A 20,691-nucleotide genomic window follows, 5' to 3' on the forward strand; every position below is an offset into this window, starting at 1 on the left:
ACCAAAGAACTCGCGATCCCGCGTTGAAAGTTATTTGGCGAGATTTGCAAAATGAAATTAAAAACGTTTCGCTATTCTGAGAAATACCAACTTTGAGAATAATGTCTCGAAGTTGGATCCCAGTTCGAAACCCTTTTGGAAATTAACAAAATTCTTAAAAACCTCAAAAGCCAATTCCAGCGCTTAAAGAGGGAAATAAAATTTTATTAACAAATGGCGAAAAGGCTCAAAAACTTGCTCAGCAGTTCGAGAGTGCCCATAATTTTAGTCTAGGTCTCACTAGTCCAATTGAGGATCAGGTTACACGGAGCTTCGAAGACATTCTCAATCAAGAGAATGTTTTGACCCTTCGTTGGGAACCAATTTGGATGAAGTGAGATCTATTACTACAAAATTTAAAAATATGAAATCACCGTATGATGATGGTATTTTCTATATATTAATAAAAAACTTCCTGAGACTTCTTTATCCTTTTTGGTTCATTTATTTAACAAATGTTTTCAATTGGCATAATTTCCAGTTGAATGGAAAAATGCCAAAGTTATTCCAATTTTTAAGCCGGACAAAAATGCAGTTGATGCTTCTAGTTATCGCTTAATCAGTTTGCTTTCTTTAATAAGCAAACTGTTTGAAAAGATTATTTTAAATAGAATGATGGTTCATATTAATGACAATTCTATTTTTTGCTGATGAGCAATTTGGTTTTCGCCATGGGCATTCAACCACTCATCAGTTATTAAGAGTTACGAACTTAATTCGGCTCAACAAATCTGAAGGATATTCGACTGGAGTTGCTCTTCTTGATATAGAGAAAGCATTTGACAGTGTTTGGCATGAAGGTTTGATTGTAAAATTGATGAATTTTAATTTTCCTCTGTACATCATTAAACTGATCCAAAATTATTTATCAGATCGCTCGCTGCAGGTAAACTATCAGAATACTAAATCTGATAGATTACCTGTAAGGGCTAGTGTCCCCAAGGCAGCATACTGGGGCCCATATTGTATAACATTTTTACTTCTGACTTACCTGATTTACCACCAGGGTGTCAAAAATCTTTGTTTGCAGATGACACGGGCCTTTCAGCCAAAGGGCGAAGCCTTCGTGTCATTTGTAGTAGATTGCAAAAAGTTTGGATATTTTCTCCACTTACTTGCAAAAATGGAAAATTTCCCGAATGCTTCCAAAACTCAGCTTATAATTTTCCCACATAAGCCGAGAGCTTCTTATTTGAAACCTTCTAGCAGACATATTGTCACTATGAATGGGGTTCCAATTAATTGGTCTATGAAGCTAAATATTTAGGACTTCTGCTAGATCAAAATTAACTTTTAAAAATCACATTGAAGGCCTTCAAGCCAAATGTAACAAATATATTAAGTGTCTATATCCACTTATAAACAGAAAATCAAAACTTTGTCTTAAGAACAAACTTTTGATTTACAAACAAATTTTAGACCTGCCATGTTGTATGCTGTGCCAATATGGGCTAGTTGCTGCAATACCAGAAAGAAGGCACTCCAGAGGATTCAAAATAAAATTTTGAAAATGATTCTGAAGTTGCCTCCGTGGTATAGTACCAATGAACTTCATAGAATTTCTAATATTGAGACATTGCAACAAATGTCCAACAAAATTTTTAGACAAAAATCGTTGCAATCTTCTATTGCAACGATTAACTCCTTGTACCCTTAGTATAAAATAGGTTAAGTTTAGTTTAAGTTGAAAACATTGTAATTCCTACATGGTTCAATTCAACCAGAGGAAAAAATTCTAACTGCCAGAGGCAATTGAAATGTATTAATAATAACTAAAAGCGTAACATAGCAAATAAGGATGATAGTGTTAAGAAAACACGGAACACCTAGTCTAAGAGATGAATGCATGTATTAGATAATTAGCAAATAAAATTAGTTAAAAAAATAAAAAAAAAAAAAAAAAAATAAATAAAAAAAAAAAAAAAAAAAACGATAGAGTAAACGAGTAAGAATTTTCATATGAGCTCTTCTTAACTGGTTTATATGGGATTACAATGTCACTGAAATTTTTTTTGTTTTCTTCTTAGCAATTTTAAATACATTTCAGGCTTTTTATTTCTTCTCTTAAGTCATGATAAATCATAAAATCCCTGAAATTTACCTTAAAAATGCTAAGCAAAGGAATGTTGGAAAACATCTTTCATTGTTTATTGTTTATCTCACGCAACTCCAAACAGTCTAGTGACTACTCGGCTCATACCTTTCCCACTTTGAATCTTATGCAACGTACACACCAGTCAAGCAGTTTGACGAACATTGAGTCCGCCCCCAAGAAAACGCTTCGGTTGCTGCTTTGTTTGAACGTGTGTGAAGTTGTTCGAACAACCATTTGACAGTTGGCGGCTCGGTTGGAAAAAATTTAAACGGTTTGATTTTGGTTTGAGTTGTCGCGGGTGGAGTCAAGGTTCGCCGAACATGTTTGAGCATTTGTAGTGAAGTTGCACAAACCCCATATATTTTTTGATGGTTGGTGCTCGAGTTGGCGCATCGGTCGTTCGTTTGTGATATTCTTGTTGGTCGAATAAATTGATTGTTCGTGCCGCTGTCGGTAAAACTAGATGGATGTTTGAATAACCGAGAGGTGGAGTCAATGTTGGTCAAACTGCTTGACCGTGTGTACGTTCCATTAGTCGCAAAACTCAGTCAGTCTGGTTTGTCTGAGTACCAGGTTCTATTAAATTTTTCTTACTGTTAAACATTTCCTTTTAAAAATTCCATGGGACATCAGTTAGCCTTCAATCCGGAGATGGTGTCCCAAAAAGTAAATTATCTTCATGCATTTCTAAGACAATCTAAGAGTAATTAATTTCCACTCCGGGTGGCTTAATACCCGGAACATAGGCAATTATTTTTGAATGTACTGAACTCGAGTTCGAGTGGCGATCTCTCTTCGCTTATCTTATCTTCGCGTATCTGGCGACCAACTGGCACAACCTCACACAACCCTACTTCATCGAGCACCGTTACTGATGAAACAAATGTGTAAGACCCAGACAATACTAAATACTCATCCTACTTGGTTGGCGTTTGTAGAAAAATACAGTACCCTCCAATTACCCTCCGGTTACCCTCCAATATCTTTTGCGAACTAAATCTATCACATGTTGTTTGTGCTACAACTCGTGCTGAAAAAATCATCTTTTTGCAACTAGGTACACAAACTACTATTTCATACTCAAAGTTGAGTTCTTTAAACTTTTTTCTAGGTACTTTATTTTTTCTGTGTAGGCTGCTTGAGCCTCACTTGCAGCACTTGTACCCAGTTTGGAATGCCGAGGAAGTAGTGTTCCTCACAAACTTTCTCATAATTTCACCAACAGACTTGTGAAGTGTAGAAGGAGAAAGATCATGCTTGCTTATTCTTGTCTATATATGTATACGAGGATCTTGACTAATTTCTAGTTACTGATAAAAACTTAATTTATATACTACTACATACTAGAGCTGTGCGCCGCGGCCGCCGACGATTTTTAGGCGCCGCCGCCGCTACCATTTTTGACCGGCGCGCCGCTGCAATATTTTGATCGCGCCGCCGGTGAATTTTAGGCGAGCCGATGAAATATTTTAGTCTTGGGGGTTCATATTCCTCCCTCGATTTGTTAGTAAAAAAAATTCCGTTCAAACCCTTATACTTAAAAAATTTCGGCTGCGCCGCTTAAATGTACATCAAGTCTCTTTTAACGTCACTTTTTGGGAGGACGTAATATTATGAAAAAATATTTTTTGTTCATATTACTTTTTTTTCATTTAATGCATGGATCTTTGGATTCTTTGAGATATGATACATTATTATCGCAACCCAGGGAGCAAGACCAAGACACTACGTCCACTAGTTGAACTTTTGTGATGGATATGTTATTGCCAAATGCTTCAGGTCTTTCAAAATTTCCCTGGAGTTTAGGCTTTCACACCTCCACGCGTTACCTAATTTATTTTGGCCTTTTGGTATGGAACATGCCTTCAGCTGATAATATATCAATATTCCTAGCGATTCATAATTCAAATTAGACATACCTTCAACATATGTTTCTTTCAAGGATTCCCTAAAGTATAGGTCTTATCGTCTATACGCATAACAAAAGATCTATTAGCTCTTTTTAGAAATGAAACATGCTCTTAGTGATCATGTGAATCAAATTGGATTTGAATTGAATGCATGTTTCATTCCAAGGAATCGAAGAAGTCCAAGAATTGGAGTACATGCCCTTAAGTCAATACACGTAACGAAAAATCTATCAGCTCTTTTAAGATATGAAACATGTTTTTCATTTGAATCAAATTCTATTTAAATTGAGCTTTCCGGCCAAAAATTTTCATTCGCCTAATCGATCCTTCAAATTATCAACTTCCTCGAAGAATCCATTTTTCAACTATTATAAAAATTAGAACAAAAATCGAAAAAATGCTGAACCAACATCAGTTCAATTTTTCAAGCCGGTTCATACGAGCAGCACTTTTTCATCTTTTGGATCCGGTTTTTAAAATAGTTAAAGGGTTAAAACAATGAGTTCTATGGAAAAGTTCATCTTGAATAAGGGGGCATCCACAAAGTACGTCACGCGCTTAGGGGGAGGGAGATTCAAGAAGCGTGACGATGCATACAAAAAATTAGACAATTAATACAAAAAGCATGATGATCAATTGAATTCCTGTTCCATTCCAAGCCACTCAAGATTTTTTTGTTTTGTAGTACAGGTGTTCAGGTCAATACGCATAACAAAATATCTATTTGTTTCTTTCAGAAATGAACATGCGGTTAGTGATTTTCTTATAAGCATTACATATCTCACTGGGACATTACCGACTCACAACTTAGTACTCATCATTAAGCACTTTCATAGTTGTGAACTTCAAGGTTTCTAAGCCAAGTTACCATTTTTGCATTCGTGTATGAGGCTAACACGATAATACTTTCATGCCAAGGGAAGTTGAGAAAACTTCCAACCAGATTTCCTAGACCAGACCGGAAATCGAACCCAGCCACTTTCAGCTTGGTCTTGCTTTGTAGCTACGCATCTCACCGAGGAAGACCTCGCAGACCTTAAGGCCTAAACTCCAGGGAATTCTTGGATGAACTGAAATGGAAACATTGTTGAACGCTCATCCAATTCAATTCAAAAAGAACACAATCAGCAAAACGATTTAGAAAAGCTAGCAGCTCTGAAGGATGTCAATATCTATACTCCCTCCAGGAGTTCTTATATGAACTGGGGTGCAATAAATTTTGAAGGAATATCCATTTTTATGCTATGTCGGTAGGAACGAGACCTTTCAAACTATTCGTGAAAACTGGAGAACGATACTATTTTTTTTTTATTTTATTTGCTCGAAAGAAGCTTAGAAAACGAAACGATTGTGAGCCATTGTATTTGACGGAAGTCACAATGTCGAGTAGAATTGCAATTAGATCTCGAAAACAAAGGTATTTTTGTCACCCACCGACGATTTTTTTTAGGATAATTGATTTTTTTGTTTGAGAAACTGCATGTATCCATATTACACTATTTCGAAGGCGGACCGAGCCAGCCTTGGGTTGAAAGTCTCCTTAATAAAGATATAAAAAAAAATCGATGAGACAACAAAAAAATATTTTTGAACAAATTGGTACCGAATCATTCGATTTCTTCGATACAGCTCAATAGTTTTTGGAAAAACTCAACACCCTGGGGCACTTTCAGTGCGAAAAATGTAAGCAGTACTCCATAATTGCTCTTTAAAGTACGTGCACAAATGCAGTCATAAATTCCTGAAACATTTTTTGTTGCGTATTTTTGGACGAGGATTCAGAGTATATAAATATCTCATTTTGGCCAAAAATGTTACATGTGCAGTTTCTCAAACAAACGGTTCATTTTTGATCGGCGCCGATTCGAGCCGCCGCCGCCGCCGCCGCCGCCGAGGGCAATCGCGGCGTGGCGCCGGCTAAGCCGCCGCCACCGTTACCAAATTGCGGTCACGCCGCCGCCGTCTCAAAGTGGATCGGCGCACAGGTCTACTACATACTCAGAACTACATGTTCGGAACTCCTCTAAACTTTTGGAGAATATTTTGTAGAACTTTTCGAAGAGATTTAGAAAAAATCCGAAAAACTTTTCGAGTAAATTGCGAAGAATGTATCGAAAAGATGTTAAAGAATTTTTTGGCACATCTAGAAATGTTTTCAAGAATATTTTGAAGAATTTCATAAAAAAAGTTTTTCTCTAAAATTCCATTGATTTTTTTAAAGAAGTACAGAAGAATTTCCCGAGAATATTTCGAAAAATAGAGAGAAGAAGAATTTTCCTAAGAAAATCTGAAGAGCAGCTCGTTGAAATTATGAATAATTTCCCGAAAAATTTCATGAGATATTCTCTTGAATATTCTGAACAGGGGAAAGGGTCATTTGGCCGAAACCCATTCGGCCGAAAGCCATTTGGCCGAATGCCACTAGCCCGAACAGACCATTAGGCCGAAACCCATTTGACCGAACGGGTCATTTGGCCGAAAGGGTCGTTTGGACGAAAGGGTAATTTGGTCGAAAGAGTCGTTTGGAATTAGGAATTAGAAAAGAGACATCTCAGTGAGAAGTGAGAGATGAGGAATGAGAATTGAGACGTCTCTCTTCTCACTCCGAATTTCTCACTTTTCAAATGACCTATTCGGCCAAATGTCCTATTCAGCCTAATAACCCTTTCGGTTAAATGACCCTTTCGGCCAAACGACCCTTTCGGCCCAAACGACCATTTCGGCCTAATGACCATTTCACCCAAATGACCCTTTCGGCCAAATGACTTTCGGCATAATGGTCTGTCCGGCCGAAAGGTATATTCGGCCAAACAACTTTCGGCCTAGTGGCATTCGGCCGAATGGGTTTCGACCCTTCTCCCAAAATGGCGACAAACGCCGTCGCCCCAGCGAACACCTCTAGCCCATTATGAGTTGAACTAAATGGATACCTGTCATAAGACGAGTTTAGACAATAAGTCGAGTCAAGTACGAGACACTGAAGACGGCCTTACCTTTGAGGTCGAAATACGTATCTGTCAAGATACAATTAAGTGGTGGAATTCAATGGGATTGTCTAAACTCGTCTTATGACAGGTGAAAACATTCCACTAAAAAGCTCAAAATAATTTTCTTATCTAAATGGATACGTTTGAGTGCGTTTTGTCATTTCGTTATGATAAGATAAATATGGGAGAAAACTATTTTGCCTTCAATTTTTTTCAGTAACTCAAAAGCCTTTATCAATGATATCACTGCTAATTAAGAGCGATCTTCACTCAACCTAAATTTAAAAGTACTGGCGTTTTCAAGGGCACACCACTCAATACAAAAGCAACTCACAACTGTCACTTTTAATATTTCAGCTTTGCTGACTGAATTTGGATTGCGTAAGGATTGTCCTTAACTTTTCAAATCCGGAGGCGGGGGGCTATTTTTCCTAGAAAGGGCTAATCCCCTCCTAGCCTCCTCTTATTTACTCCAATGATAAGCATATGTGGTTGAATAGGCGACCATACAATACTATCCAGCTAGCAGGCAATGCCATAACTTCATAGAGCTGGTCCTTTCACGCCGCCTTATTTTTTAAGCTTCATTGGCTTTTCTAACCTCATCAACTGTAGGCGGCTGCTCACCTTGTCAAGCATTGCTGATATTTATTCTGTTCATTGATGCTCGACTGCGGTGGGCCGGGCACGTAGCCAGAATGTCGGACAGTAACCCAGTTAAAATGGTTCTCGACAACGATTCGACGGGCACAAAAAGGCGAGGTGCGCAGCGGGCAAGGTTGATTGATCAGGTGGAAGATGACTTGCGGAGCGTCCGTAGACTGCGTGGTTGGTGACGTGTAGCCATGGACCGAGCCGAATGGAGAAGACTCTTATATACCGCCCTTGGCCTTAGTCTGAATAAATAATAATATGATGCTCCATCAAACTCACCGTTCAACAAAATCGCGAAGTGTTCCTTCCACATGGCAGCCACTTCGGTCTTATCAGTCAACGAATTTCATTCTTGGTCGTTACACTTGCCGGAAGATTGCGCTGTCTTCCTCCGCACGCCTGTGACAGTCTCATAAAACCTCCGCGTATCGTTTTGCTCCATGCTTTCCTGCGTCTCAGTAATCACTTGTTCTTCATTCTGTTTTTACTTTCTGCTGTGGGTTCGTTTTTCGGCTGCTCTTGCTTCTATTTACCGATTTCTATTCAACCGGGTACCCGACACCAACATCCGGCTTCTAGCAACGTTCTTCTCGTCTGTCAATCTCTGACACTACGAGAAACGCCGCCCATCTATCCGAACATAGTCTATCTGGTTGCAAGTTCCACCGTTTGGGTCTCTCCAGGGAGTTACGGTTATCTGCGACTTTTCATTTACCCGTTTATCGTACAGAAAGATGTGGATTCGACTCAGACGCGTTTCCGTTAACAAAAAACAAAGCCGATGAGCGATCACGATAACTTATATGAAACAATTTATTTATTTGATATGAAAATTATGTTAAGCTTAACTTATCAAACTCGTCTTATGACAAGTGAATTTATTTATTGTTCTAAACTACAAAAATGTATATCTCAGTCACTCACAACCTAGGTTTTGGCGGAACTACATTAGAATCGATTAGTGTTTGTCTGCCTCATCTCTGTCCGACAAATTCTAATCTATGGTCACAAGTATAAGTCCCTGTGAGAACAAACTCAATCGACGGCTTTTCTCCGCTCGTAGACCAAACCCAATTAGTGCAATGTGCTGTGACAACAAGATCAGAAAAGGTGATTTTTTGTTGTCTCACCCTATTATTAGCCACTTCAAACAGATTGCATCCGTACGGTAACACGTCCCCAAGGGGCGGGGAGTCAATTCTTCCATCTCTAGTCGGCCATCCGGTGCGGTGTAACACGAGTACGAGTCAATTTATGTGTCCATTTAGCAGCCCGGTCATCCATCGTACTATCCCGGAGGCGTCGAAAACTCTTCCTTTCCAGACGATTAGCCTCACAACTGATCCGTGTCTGGTGTTTTCTCCAACATCCCAATCGCACGCTTGTAAGGCCGTATAGGTTTGATATCTCCCGAGACCAGCAGTCGCCGACCCGTAAAAGGGGTGTGAAGCAATCAGTTTTAATTATTCAGAAAGTGACCCTCGACAACACCCTCCGACTTGTCCAGTTCTCCGATGCAGTTATCATCATCATCGTTCCATCCAATCCAGCCCGAAGTCCAAATAGTCACAATGTGCTCCAGGACCGATGCTGGTTGGCCCGGGCCCGGCCATGCACCAAAGTAATAAACTCTGCAATTGAGCTGCCCGGAGCCTTCGAGAGGTTCCATCAGTAATTAGAATTTATTATTACACAGACCAGTCGTCGTCCGGTGTGGCGTACCGGATCTAGACCGACATGCCGCACAGCCACCGAGGTTGAGTGGAAAAGTTTCATCTTTTTGACCGGCTTGTTGGGGTGGAGGGCGTGACAGACAGAAGTGAAGCTGCACCGCACAGTTCGAAATGTACGTGACCGAAATTGTGTGTTTGGATGCAACGTAGTTGCACACACAGTGAGAAGCTATCGATGTAATGTCAGATAGAATACGAACAAAAATTTGTTATTTAACCATTTTATTATTTTGATAAACTTCAGATTACTTCAAATCAACCAAATTGTCGTTCAAATAGCATCTTGAAGTTGAACAAACTCAAACAAACTAAATACTGTCCTTAATTCTTTACAGATGGTTGGTGATTCTTGGTCTGGTCTAGAATGTTTTCGGGCAGGAAACATTCTGGACTACCAAGACATATGTAATTCATATGTAATTATTCTTGTCAGATAATAGAAAAAATCGTGCAAAAGCTTTTACAGAATGCTTCAAATTTAAATAGGCAAAGGCGAAGAATGCTGACTATTTCAAATATTTTATTTTATTTTTTTTGTTCAACGAACTAACGATACTAAAACATGTATAACTTGTCCAACTAGCGGCCACTGTTGTGGCATCGACGCCACTATAAGCGACGAGCAGTGCATCTCTCCCTGTACGGCAGATTAGGTTCGTCTAACTTTGTATGTTTAAATGGTGGGATGATTTAGTACCTTGCTAGCTGGACAGCACCGGCGGCGTGGGCTTTTGCATTCGAAAAACGGTTCACATGCTGCCAATATTGATTAAAATTTGTGGCAGAGCAGCGGTGGCCGGGGTTGGTCTATGGGACGGATCTTACATCTGCTCGATAGAAAGGAAGCATTGGCATTCGCCTAGTGTTAGATCAGTGGCGTATTGCTTTGAGCTTGATTGATTTCTCATGTGAACCAGTTTAATTACAAGTATTGTCTTGTTACTGGTGTTGCACTAGGAATCTAATATTAATGAGTCAATCACTGGTTGTGCAAAACTTATTAACTACATTTTATAAATTAGGATTATGCATGATTCCTAATTTATAAAATGTAGTTTGCGCTAGGAATGATCTACGTTTTTGCCTTTCTCGTACAACGAAGTTGTACCGAAAGGCTATCATTTCACTCCGAAAACGAACTTTTTATAGAAGCATCGTAGACCCATAGTGTTATATACCAATCGACTCAGCTCGACGAACTGAGCACATGTCTGACTGTCCGTGTGTATGTATGTGTGTATGTGTGTGTGTATGTGTGTGCACAAAAGCTATGAAAAACATTAGTCAACTTTTCATATAGTAATCTTTAACCGATTTCCTTGCAACAATTTTTATTCGATAGGGTACAAGGCCTTGTTGATCACTATTGAATTTGATAACGATCGACCGCTGCGTTTAAAAGTTATGAAGAAAATGGTACATCGAACCATATAAGCCCCGCATAAGGTTGGTGTCTTGACTAAATGCGAGAAAGGCAGCATCACTACTCGGTGAATTAAAATAGGTTTTTTCAGTAAATTCTAATTGCTATGTTGTAATTGACTACAATAAAAAATGTACAATGGTCCAAATAAATAGGAGTTGGAAATTTGAATAATATTTCTGTTCACTCTAATGAAAACCTTATATTTACCTTTCTTCTTCTTTTTATTTCAAGAACTATTTGTCGTATTCCAGCCGAAAACGGCTGAATGGAATCCGCCTTTGAAGAGCGGTGCGACTGTTCGTTTTAAAATTCGACAACAAACTGACGGTGCAATCTTCGTCGTTGCTACTCAACCCGATGGCGCTACCAACACCATCTCACACTGCTAATCATGCACAGATTCTTTCTCTATCGTAATTAGTGCAGATGCAAAATTGAGAGTTCGAATCAAGTCTAATGTAAAACTTGTAACATTGTACGGTAAATTGGGGCACGCGAAATATGTGATTTCACGATTGGTATATTTGATTGCTTATGTTTAATGTACTACAGAATCAATTCATAGTCTAGAATCACTTATACAAACTAAAATCATTAGCCGCTTACTCTGAATACTACATCTTTCTCCTTCCCTACTCTTTGAACTTTGTAAGAATATGATTTCAATTTTATAAATATTTCATTATAAAGAAAAATCATATCCAAATTGCTTCAAAATAAATTAAAACAATTCTTAATATTGTAGTACCATCAACATCTAATGCAAAGAAGAACAAACTTGATATGTTAAGTACCGTCATATTTTTGCTAAAACTAATAATGATTGTGGGTCACATTTAATTTTTTTTCGGAATTCTACTTGCTCTTGCACAATTCGGAATACACAAAAAATGCCTGGAGTCCTGCTTGGTACTTGACAAGAGCAATCCTCTAAAGAACTTGCAAACGTAGTCCTACGTCAACATTCTTTGGAGTTTTACTCACTCTGGAATAAATAAAAAACGCCTCGGAGTCCATTTGCAAAATGTATTCCTTCATAGAAGCCACAGACGGAATCCTATGTCAACATGTCTCGGAGTTCTACTCGCTCCGGAACGAATAAAATTGTCTCGGAGTCCTGCTCTGCATTCTTGTGGTCTTCTATAGAATACCCAGACGAACACTTGGAGTTGCATCGGAGTCCTGCTCTGCATTCGCAAAGTATACTCTTCTATAGGATACACAAACGATGTCCTACCTCAAAATGCGTTCTACTCGCTCCGGAATAACCAAAAATGCTTTGGAGTCCTTCACATTCGCAAAGTGTACTCTTCCATAGAATACACAGACGTATTCCTACGTCAAAATGTCTCGGATTTTTTAATCACATCGGAATGAACACAAAATGGAATAAACACAAATTTTCTCGGAGTCGTGCTCTGTATTCGCAGAGGTCCTCTATAGCATACCCAGACGTAGGCCTACGTCAACATGCCTCGGAGTTCTGCTCGCTCCGGAATAAACAAAAATGCCTCGGAGTGCTTTACATTCACAAAGTGTACTCTTGTGTAGAATAATACACAGACGTAGTCCTACGTCAATATGCTTCGGCGTTCTACTCGCTTCAGAATAAACACGAAAATGCCTCGAAGGTCGGCTCGCATTCACAAAGTGTACTCCACATAATACACAGACGTAGTCCAGCGTCAACATGTCTCGAAGTTCTACTTGCTTCGAAAAAGAAACAAAAAATGTCTCGGGATCTTGCAATGCATTCGCAAAGTGTACTCCTCTATAGACTACCCAGATGCAGTAATACGTCAAAATGTCTCTGATGTTTACTCGCTCCGGAATGAACACAAAATGCCTTGGAATCCTGCTTTGCATTTTCAAAGTAAACTTTTTTTGTTGAATACACAGACGTAGCCCTACTTCAACACGCATCGAAGTTTTACTCGCTCCGGAATAAACACGAAAATTCCTCGACGGTCTGCTTCGCATTCACAAAATGTACTCTACATACGTAATCCTACGTCAACATGCCTCGGAGTTCTACTCGCTCCGGAATGAACAAAAAAAGTCTCGGACACCTGCTCTGTATTCGCAAAGTGTGGTCCTCTATAGAAAACCCAGACGTAGTCCTACGTAAAAATGCCTCGGATTTCCACTCGCTCCGGAATCAACAAAAAAATGCCTCGGAGTCCTTCACATTCGCAAAGTGTACTCCTCTATAGAATACACAGCCGTAGTCCTACGTCTACGGAATGAACACAAAATGTCTTGGAATCCTGCTTCGCATTTGCAAAGTGGTCACAGACGTAGTTCGACGTCAACATGCCTCGGAGTTCTAATCGCATTCACAAAATAAAATGCCTCGGAGTCCTTCACATTCGCAAAGTGTACTCCTCTATAGAATACACAGCCGAAGTCCTATGTCTACGGAATGAACACAAAATGTCTTGGAATCCAGCTTCGCATTTGCAAAGTGGTCACAGAAGTAGTTCGACGTCAACATGCCTCGGAGTTTTACTCACATTCACAAAAAAATGCCTCGGAGTTCTAATCGCATTCACAAAATAAAATGCCTCGGAGACCTGCTCGCTCCGGAATAAACAAAAAAATGCCTCGGAAACCTGCTCGTTCCGGAATAAACAAAAAAATGCCTCGGAGACCTGCTCGCTCCGGAATAAACAAAAAAAATGCCTCGGAGACCTGCTCGCTCCGGAATAAACAAAAAAAAATGCCTCGGAAACCTGCTCGTTCCGGAATAAACAAAAAAATGCATCGGAGACCTGCTCGCTCCGGAATAAACAAAAAACATGCCTCGGAGACCTGCTCGCTCCGGAATAAACAAAAAAAAATGTCTCGGAAACCTGCTCGTTCCGGAATAAACAAAAAAAATGCCTCGGAGACCTGCTCGCTCCGGTATCTTTTATTCTATCCTCGGGAGGCCTGCTCGCTCCGGGATCATGTTTTATTCAACACTCGAAGACCTGCTCGCTTCGGTATTTTTTTTCTATGATTTCGGAGACCTGCTCGCTCCGAAATCCACAACATGAGAGCATACTTACCATTTAGTAACTAGCACATTAATGGATGTGGCAAGCACCATTTTCATGCGCTAGTTACAAATATAAAACCAAACACTACCGACTGCGACATGTCGTATTCCAGCCGAAAACGGCTGAATGGAATCCGCTGTTGAAGAGCGGTGCGACTGTTCGTTTTAAAATTCGACAACAAACTGACGGTGCAATCTTCGTCGTTGCTACTCAACCCGATGGCGCTACCAACACAGATGCACAGATTCTTTCTCTATCGTGATTAGTGCAGATGCAAAATTGAGAGTTCGAATCAAGTCTAATGTAAAACTTGTAACATTGTACGGTAAATTGGGGCACGCGAAATATGTGATTTCACGATTGGTATATTTGATTGCTTATGTTTAATGTACTACAGAATCAATTCATAGTCTAGAATCACTTATACAAACTAAAATCATTAGCCGCTTACTCTGAATACTACACTATTGTCATAGTTATTCTATTCTAATCGATCTCTATACATTTCCTTCTTTTCCCTCCAGATGAACATACTGATAATATCGTTTCTGGCGTTAGCGTCACTGACGACCTTCCCCACGCAGACGCTAGGAACGCCAGCCGCCGCGGCGGCAGCCAGTGACGTGACGGATGCGAAGAAATCTCTCGCAGACGCGGCCAGCAGCCCCGTTACCAACAACGGCCTGAAGGAGATCTGGCAGGAGGACGACCGCGAGGTGCTCATCCGAAACGAACGGGGAACCAAAAACGGCGGTGCCGCTGGTAAGAAAGATCGCAAAAAAGACAAACACTCCAACTCCTCACCAACAACAACAACATCGTCATCTTCATCATCACCATCTTCACCTTCCTCCTCGGGTCCGTACCACAGCAAACAAAACAAACAACAAAACCCCAAATCAAAGCCCGAATCGAACCGACAGGCGCAGAGTAAGTTTGACGATAGCATTTTTTAATATGTTTGAAAACGCTTTAACCTTAGATAGGATGTGGTAAATTCACTTCTGATTGGCACTAATTTATTATGTACAGCTCTCTACAGTATGCGTCAATTAAAAAATAGGGCGATAAATTCGGGGCTCGCTAAACATAATTTACCATGCTGGATATTTGTTGGTCACTTGTTAACTGGAATAGGACAGAGGTTTTTAATCAAAGCCCTATCTAAGAAGCTTACTTCCAAGCGTTTATGCAGTTATTCTTCCTTCATAAAATGCATTATTTGACGGTCAACGTACATATGACGTGATCCTAATGAATTATTGGCAGTGGCTGATTTTCTACCCGTCGCAGCCACATCCAGGCGCTATAGTATATGCACAAAATAGCCAGCAAGAGTTAACCACCACAAATTTGTATGGCGAAAGACATCTAACGCTGGTTTTCTCAAAATTAGGAACTTTTCAAGAAAAACTATTTGGTACCGGTTATGAGGGATGGTGTCTGTGACTACGCCTACCAAATATTTTTTCGATTGAAGTGCTAAATTTTGAGAAATCGAACCTTAGATGCCTTTCGCCATACTGATTTCAGAAAGTTAACTCCTAGTGTGCCGCTGTAAGCACGCTCAAAGCAGTCGATTCATTAAAAATGAATGTAAACTGATGCTGGACTCAGAGTCTATTATATATAATAGACTCTAGCTGGACTGAATATGTTGAATGAATCGCCTGCTTTGAGCCCGCTTACAGCGGCACACTAGGAGTTAACTTTCTGAAATCAGTATGGCGAAAGGCATCTAAGGCTCGATTTCACAAAAATAAGCACCTTCATCGAAAAAATATTTGGTAGGCGTAGTAGCGGACGCCTTCCTACATACCCATTACCAAATAGTTTTTCATGAATAGTTTCTAATGTTGAGAAAACCCGCGTTAGATGTCTTTCGCCATACAAATTTCTGGCGGTTGACTCCTGCTGGCTATTTTGCGCATATACTATAGCGCCTGGATGTGGTAGCGGCGAGTAGAAAATCAGCCACTGCCAATAATTCATTGTGGTTGATTTGAACATCAAATAGGCTCAAATACTAGTAGACCGGCAGACGTTGTCCTGCATAGTAGGCTAAAATGCGCCCATGCAAAATTCTCTTACGAATCTTTGTTTTAGTTTTTCACAATTTTCTCAACATTATTCGTGATTTTGGGATGAGTAAATATCATATCAACCCGTCGGAAACGATAACCAGTATTCCTGCTGAAGGATTGAAGAAAATCAATCGAGCCGTTTTCGGGTTATGCCGATACGAACCCTGACCATTTCATTTTTACTATCGAAAAAAGGAAGATTGTGCGGGATTTCTGAACGTCTCGAGAAGAGACGCTGCTTTTCGAGACTGGGATGACGAAACTCCGACGTTACTCATCCGGGAAGGTTTGGGTAGACCAGACTTGGTTGACCAAATAGAGAAACAAAATTTTAACGGGGAGAGGGAGGTTTTCCAGTTTGGGGTACCCCTATCTCATCTGGACCGGAGGATTCCCCACAACTCCAAGAGAGAGTGAAGGACAATGAATCGCCTGCTTTGAGCGTGCTTACAGCGGCACACTAGGAGTTAACTTTCTGAAATCAGTATGGCGAAAGGCATCTAAGGTTCGATTTCTCAAAATTAAGCACTTTCATCAAAAAATATTTGGTAGGCATGGTAGCGGACACCTTCCTACATAATCGGTACCAAATAGTTTTTCATGAAAAGTTTATTATTTTGAGAAAACCCGCGTTAGATGACTTTCGCCATACAAATTTCTGGCGGTTAACTCTTGCTGGCTATTTTGCGCATATACTATAGCGCCTGGACGATACAGCGGCGGGTAGAAAATCAGCCACTGTCAATAATTCATTCGGCAGTTGTGTCACGCTGATTAAATGGAGATATCGGTCCGGGCGATTCGGAAATTTGCCAAAGGTGAAGATGTGGTAACGATGGACCACTGAAATTCGGCTGATTATTTGGTTACCGAAGCTAATCGGAGATGGTACGATCTGGCATGTCGAGGTGTATGGGTAAAATTCCTCCATAGTTCGGCGGCGGATTGAGCCACGTTGACAGAGTCGAGAAAATCATCCCATTAAGGTTCCCCCAAACACACGCGACGCGACATTCGCGACGCGATTCTATCGCTTGGCGACTTCGATTCTGTCGTCGTTGGTATGGAAGGATAAATGGAACATTGCCTGCAGCGACCCAGCGATAGAATCGCGGCGACTAGTTGTTTCCTCTTGGCCTCATGAATGACGCCCGGCGACTAAGTGAAATCCAACAAAAGAGGCTACTGCACAGAAGAAGCTGACAAGACTGGAAAGGTTAGTGTCCATTGCTATAACGGGAGCGATGCGTAGCACCCATTCAAAATAGTTAGATGCAATTCTAAATCTGCTACCATTGTATGAATTCGTGCAGTTAGAAGCGGAAAATAATATGTAAAAACTTAAACGATTGAAGTTATTCAAGTCAGGCGATTTAGTGGGCCACTTGAGTGTCTCACAAAAATTTCAATATGGGCCAGTAATAAATATGAATGGAGACTGGATGAAACATGTGGAGAACTATGACATTCCTTACAACATATATGAATCATCACATATGGTTTGGGATGTCGGAGGTCCTATCCAAGAAACTATCAAACGGTTTTCCAAGCGGAGATTTTTGCTATAATGAAATGTGCTAATATCTGTGTAGAGAGGAAATATAGATATGCAAATGATTGTATTTTCACAGACAGTCAAGCGGCACTCAAAGCATTGAGTAGCTTTAAATGTACGTCAAAACTTGTCTGGGACTGCATTCTCTCATTCTGAAAGGTGTGTCAAGAGAACTCCGTAAATCTGTACTGGGTTCCAGGACGCTGTGGCATTGGAGGTAATGAAAAAGCAGACGAGCTTGCGAAACGGGGTTCAAACACGCAGTTTATTGGCCCAGAACCTTTCTGCGGTACATCATACTGTAACATAAAAATGAATTGAAATCCTGGGAAGCACAAAGGTTGATGACCAACTGGTTGGTTGCCGAAAAGTGTGCTCAATCAAAGAGATTTATAATTCCCAATATTAAAGTAACCGAAAAGCTCTTGGAGCTCAACAAGAGAGCTCTTTGCACCTTTACTCGCCTGATAACCGGACACTGCCCGAGCAGATATCACTTGAAAAATATTGGCCAGATTCAGAATGATATCTGTCGTTTCTGTAACATGGAACGAGAAACCTCGGAACATCTGCTTTGCAGTTGTGATGCATTGTACTAGGGTAGATCTAAATTTCTAAATAGCTTTATGTAACCAGGAGATATTTGGATTGCAAATCCTGGAAAGGTAGTGGGTTTTGTTAACTCAATTATATCGGACTGGGAAAATACGCGTCTTAGGTTGTTTAATTGACAAATGGTGATCAACCTACAAGATGCGAAAACATAGTTAATAGTAATCAGGGGTATACCACAAAACTTCAACTCTATGGACGCAGTGGTTCTACGCCAAAACAAAAATAAATGGAGATGGCGATGGGTTAACTACTACAATGCACCTGACACAGAACTATCTGCAACCCACGATACTATAGTTTTTAATGCATTTGTCGACGTTCTGGACTTGAACATCTCTTATATACCCGACCAGTTGGTCAGAACAAAATTTTATCACGATTATATCAATATGTGTTACAGATAACAAAACTTGCAATAATGTTGTTATAAACTCTCTGTTAAAGATGGAGGAAAGAAAATTTCATGATTGTTATAACATGATTATAACATAATGTGTAATGTTTATTTTTACCGAAAAAACATTGTCTACATTTATGGTATATAGGAATTGAAAAAAAAACGAAGGTACCATCTTCAGTATAACTTGAACCTTATTATTTATTTATTTATCAGACTAAGGCCGGAGTGGCCTGTGCTGCACATAAAAGTCTTCTCCATTCAGCTCGGTCCATGGCTGCACTTCGCCAACCACGTAGTCTGCGGAGGGTCCGCAAATCGTCCTCCACCTGATCGATACACCTTGCCCGCTGTGCAACTCGCCTTCTTGTTCCCGTCGGATCGTTGTCGAGAACCATTTTTACCGGATTACTGTCCGACATTCTGGCTACGTGCCCGGCCCACCGCTGTCTTCCGATTTTCGCGGTGTGAACGATGGATGGTTCTCCCAACAGCTGATGCAACTCGTGGTTCATTCGCCTCCTCCACGTACCGTCCGCCATCTGCACCCCACCATAGATGGTACGCAACACTTTCCTTTCAAAAACTTCCAGTGCGCGTTGGTCCTCCACGAGCATCGTCCAGGTCTCGTGTCCGTAGAGAACTACCGGTCTTATAAGCGTTTTGTAGATAGTCAGTTTGGTACGGCGGCGAACTCTATTCGATCGGAGCGTCTTACGGAGTCCAAAGTACGTACGATTTCCAGCCATTATGCGCCTACGAATTTCTCTGCTGGTATCGTTATCGGCGGTCACCAGTGAGCCCAAGTACACGAATTCTTCAACCACCTCGATTTCGTCACCACCGATAGAGCCTCTTCCTACCATGTACTTCGTCTTCGACGTGTTGATGACTAGTCCCATCCGTTTAGCTTCGCTTTTCAGTCTGATGTAGGCTTCCTCCATCCTCTCAAAGTTACGTGCTATGATATCAATGTCGTCGGCGAAACCAAATAACTGGACGGACTTCGTGAAAATCGTACCACTCGTGTCAATCCCTGCCCTTCGTATTACCCCCTCCAAAGCGATGTTGAATAGCAGACACGAAATATCATCACCTTGCCGCAACCCTCTACGCGTTTCGAAGGGACTCGAGAAAGCCCCTGAAACTCGAACTACGCACATCACCCGATCCATCGTCGCCTTTATCAACCGTATCAGTTTATCCGGAAATCCGTTTTCGTGCATTAGCTGCCATAACTGGTCCCGATTGAATGTATCATATGCGGCTTTGAAGTCGATAAATAGATGATGTGTGGGCACGTTGTATTTGCGGCACTTCTGCAATACCTGACGTATGGCGAGCACCTGGTCTGTGGTAGAGCGTTCACCCATAAATCCCGCCTGGTACTGCCCCACGAACTCTCTTGCAATTGGTGTTAGTCAGCGGCATAAAATTTGGGAGAGTACCTTGTAGGCGGAGTTCAGCAATGTGATTGCGCGGTAGTTGCTACAATCCAGCTTATCACCCTTATTGTAGACGGGACATACGACACCTTCCATCCACTCCTGCGGCAGAACCTCATCCTCCCAAACCTTGGTAATCACCCAGTGCAGCGCTCTAGCCAGTGCCTCACCACCGTGTTTAAACAGCTCTCCTGGTAGTTGGTCAACTCCAGGGGCTTTGTTGTTTTTCAGCCGGCCGATCTCCTCCTGGATTTCCTAGAGATTCGGAGCCGGAAGTCGCATGTCCTGCGCGCGTGCTCCTAGGTTCATTACCATACCGCCACCGTTGTCTGCCATATCGCCATTCAGGTGCTCTTCGTAGTGCTGCCGCCACCTTTGGATCACCTCACACTCGTTTGTAAGAAGGTTCCCGTTTATGTCCTTACACATATCAGGCTGTGGCACGTGGCCCTTACGTGAACGGTTCAACTTCTCATAGAACTTTCGTGCGTTATTAGCGCGGTACAGTTCCTCCGTCTCTTCACGGTCTCGATCTTCCTGCTGGCGCTTTTTCCTCCGGAAAATCGAGTTTTGTCTGTTCCGCGCCCGTTTGTATCGTGCCTCGTTCGCCCTCGTGCGGTGTTGCAGCAATCTCGCCCAGTCTGCATTCTTCTCCTCAACTAACTGCTCACATTCGCCGTCATACCAGTCGTTTCTCTGATCCGGAGCCA

At 41.1% G+C, this 20,691-nt stretch overlaps 1 protein-coding gene across 4 annotated transcripts in view; it reads left to right on the forward strand.

Moving 5' to 3' along the window:
* LOC134209155 (protein FAM133A) overlaps positions 1 to 20,691 on the forward strand; it is a 302,610-nt gene that overhangs the window by 262,782 nt on the left and 19,137 nt on the right. For 2 of the 4 annotated variants that reach the window (XM_062685134.1, XM_062685135.1), the window contains exon 3: positions 14,410 to 14,815. In XM_062685134.1, coding sequence (XP_062541118.1) covers positions 14,410 to 14,815 — 406 coding nt within the window. The remainder of the gene's footprint in view (positions 1 to 14,409; positions 14,816 to 20,691) is intronic. The other 2 variants (XM_062685136.1, XM_062685138.1) reach the window with 1 other exon arrangement.

Source organism: Armigeres subalbatus, chromosome 2 (assembly GCF_024139115.2).
Source record: "Armigeres subalbatus isolate Guangzhou_Male chromosome 2, GZ_Asu_2, whole genome shotgun sequence".
NCBI lineage: Eukaryota > Metazoa > Arthropoda > Insecta > Diptera > Culicidae > Armigeres > Armigeres subalbatus.